This window comes from Sinocyclocheilus anshuiensis, unplaced genomic scaffold (assembly GCF_001515605.1).
Source record: "Sinocyclocheilus anshuiensis isolate Anshui unplaced genomic scaffold, SAMN03320099.WGS_v1.1 scaffold871, whole genome shotgun sequence".
NCBI lineage: Eukaryota > Metazoa > Chordata > Actinopteri > Cypriniformes > Cyprinidae > Sinocyclocheilus > Sinocyclocheilus anshuiensis.
Window position 1 is genome coordinate 265,306 of NW_015542392.1, and position 2,499 is coordinate 267,804.

A 2,499-nucleotide genomic window follows, 5' to 3' on the forward strand; every position below is an offset into this window, starting at 1 on the left:
TAATAATAATATAATAACAACAACTATTTAATAATATTATATGGTATTTTAATACAATAACTCACATTCCATTATTTTATTTATAATTTTAAATAATATTTTAAAAAAAATATTTAAAGGTCACTGTTTCTTACTTTTAGCTCATTTGAAGTTCATTTATATATGTAATTAAATGTAAAATTCATTGAATAGTAATTTTAATTAGCCTTAATGATCTAAATTATCCCAAATTTTTCTTTAGCATATTTAATATTTGTCTCAAATATGAATTTAATATTTATTTTTATAAAGTAAAAAACAAAAAAAACTTGAAATCTGAAAACGTGGTGATATTGTTTATTGATAAAGTTTGGAGAAAGTTGTCCAAACAGTATAAAACATATCATACCAATTTATTTCCAAAAATAAAATAAAAAGATTAAAAAAATTCTAAACTATATTATACCATTTTAAATGTTCACATTGTGTGACAACATAAATAATTGCATCATTAATTTTGCGTTTTGATAATAAAAAAAGGGCAAAATGGGAGTCAGTTCTCGAATTCAACTGTCATTCGGATAACAATCAGATTGCTTCGAGCTCTGCCAGAGAAAACCTCAATATTCGAAAATGTGTTTCAAAAACTGGCAGAAGGGACCTTTAAATGTCTATGAAGGTCTGAAATAGCAGTGTTCTGCACGAGTAAAACCCACATAACCCACACAAACACTGAGTGAAAAACCACTGATCACAGCAAAGCAGCTATTTCACATCTTCATTGGACTGATAGTTCGACGTGCTGGACATCTGTTTTGAGTTAAAGCGCCGAGGTCAGTATAAGACTGTAACCCGATGTAAATCTCCCACACAAACACACACATTCCCCTCAGATTGATTCAACTGACCTGCAACGGCTGGGCATACGAACCACCGAATGTCAAAAACGTGAGCTCACGCGGTCTGAAAATACAATTAATACCACAGAACCGTGTGCTCAGCAGTCACAGCCCAAATCTGACGGATTTATCGCCCTCTTCTATCGGCTAACCACACAAACCGCTTGGTTTTGACACGGAGGATAGAGTGACGCGTTCTGGGCCTCAGTCGCGGTCGGTGTGGAGTTTGATTAGACACGCCTGAGTATCAACCGTTAGAAGTTGGGTTCCAGCAATAATGTTTGTTTGTCTAGAGTGGGATGAAGTCCTGAGAGGACGCAGATCATCACACACACTTTATTTGTTTGTCCCAAACGTAAAGCAGCGATGGCTTACCCAGGCAGTTGTGTCCGTCGTGGGCCAAGCGAAAGCCGTCGTAGCACGTGCATCTGTAGTTTCCGGGGATGTTGATGCACTCGTGAACGCATCCTCCATTATATTCACTGGCACACTCATCGATATCTGCAAGAACAGTCACATTAAAAATTAAAGAGCTGATATCATAGATAACTGTTGCTCTTTTGAAGCCAAAAGATTTGGGGACTTCATACTTTTATTTAGGAAGGCTGCATTAAATTGATCAAAAGTGACAGTAAAGGCATTTAGAATGTTACAAAAGATTTATATTTCAAATAAATGCTGTTCTTTTGAACTTTCTATTCAGCAAAGAATCCTGAAAAGTAAAATGCATCACAGTTTCCAAAAAAAATAATAATAATGAAGCGGCACAACTGTTTTCAACATTGATAATAATCAGAAATGTTTCTTGAGCAGCAAATCAGCATATTAGAATGATTTCTGAAGGATCATGTGACACTGAAGACTGCAGTAATGATGCTGAAAATTCAGCTTTGATCACTGGAATAGATCACATTTTACAATACATTCGCAGAGAAAACAGTTATTTTAAATTGTAATAATATTTCACAATTTAACTGATTTCACTGAATTTTTTAACCAAATAAATTCAGCTTTGGTGAGCATAAGAGACTATTTCAAAAACATTAACAAAATCTTACCAACTACAAACTTTTGAATGCTGGCATGTATACATTTAAATATTAATATACACAAATATAATCAGATTGTTATATATTATATTATTTGCAGTCTGCTTAGATTGTCCTGCAGTGTGACAAATGTCTAAATCTATGCATAGCTACAGACAGACAGACAGACAGACAGACAGACAGACAGACAGACAGACAGATAGACAGATAGACAGATAGACAGACAGACAGACAGACAGACAGACAGACAGACAGACAGACAGACAGACAGACAGACAGACAGACAGACAGACAGACAGACAGACAGAAGATAGATAGATAGATAGATAGATAGAATGACAGACAGACAGATACAGACAGACAGATGGATAGATAGACAGATAGATAGAACGACAGACAGACAGGCAGACACAGACAGACAGATACAGACAGACACAGGCAGACACAGGCAGACACATACAGACAGACAGACAGATAGACACAGACAGACACACGACGGACAAATACAGACAGACAGACAGATACAGACAGACAGACAGACAGACAGACAGACAGACAGACACAGACAGACA

At 35.8% G+C, this 2,499-nt stretch overlaps 1 protein-coding gene across 2 annotated transcripts in view; it reads right to left on the bottom strand.

The window, feature by feature from the left end:
- Window positions 1-2,499, bottom strand: part of LOC107692800 (signal peptide, CUB domain, EGF-like 3) — a 121,520-nt gene that overhangs the window by 79,049 nt on the left and 39,972 nt on the right. For both annotated transcript variants that reach the window (XM_016491996.1, XM_016491995.1), the window contains exon 3: window positions 1,254-1,379. In XM_016491996.1, the coding sequence (XP_016347482.1) occupies window positions 1,254-1,379 (126 nt within the window). The remainder of the gene's footprint in view (window positions 1-1,253; window positions 1,380-2,499) is intronic.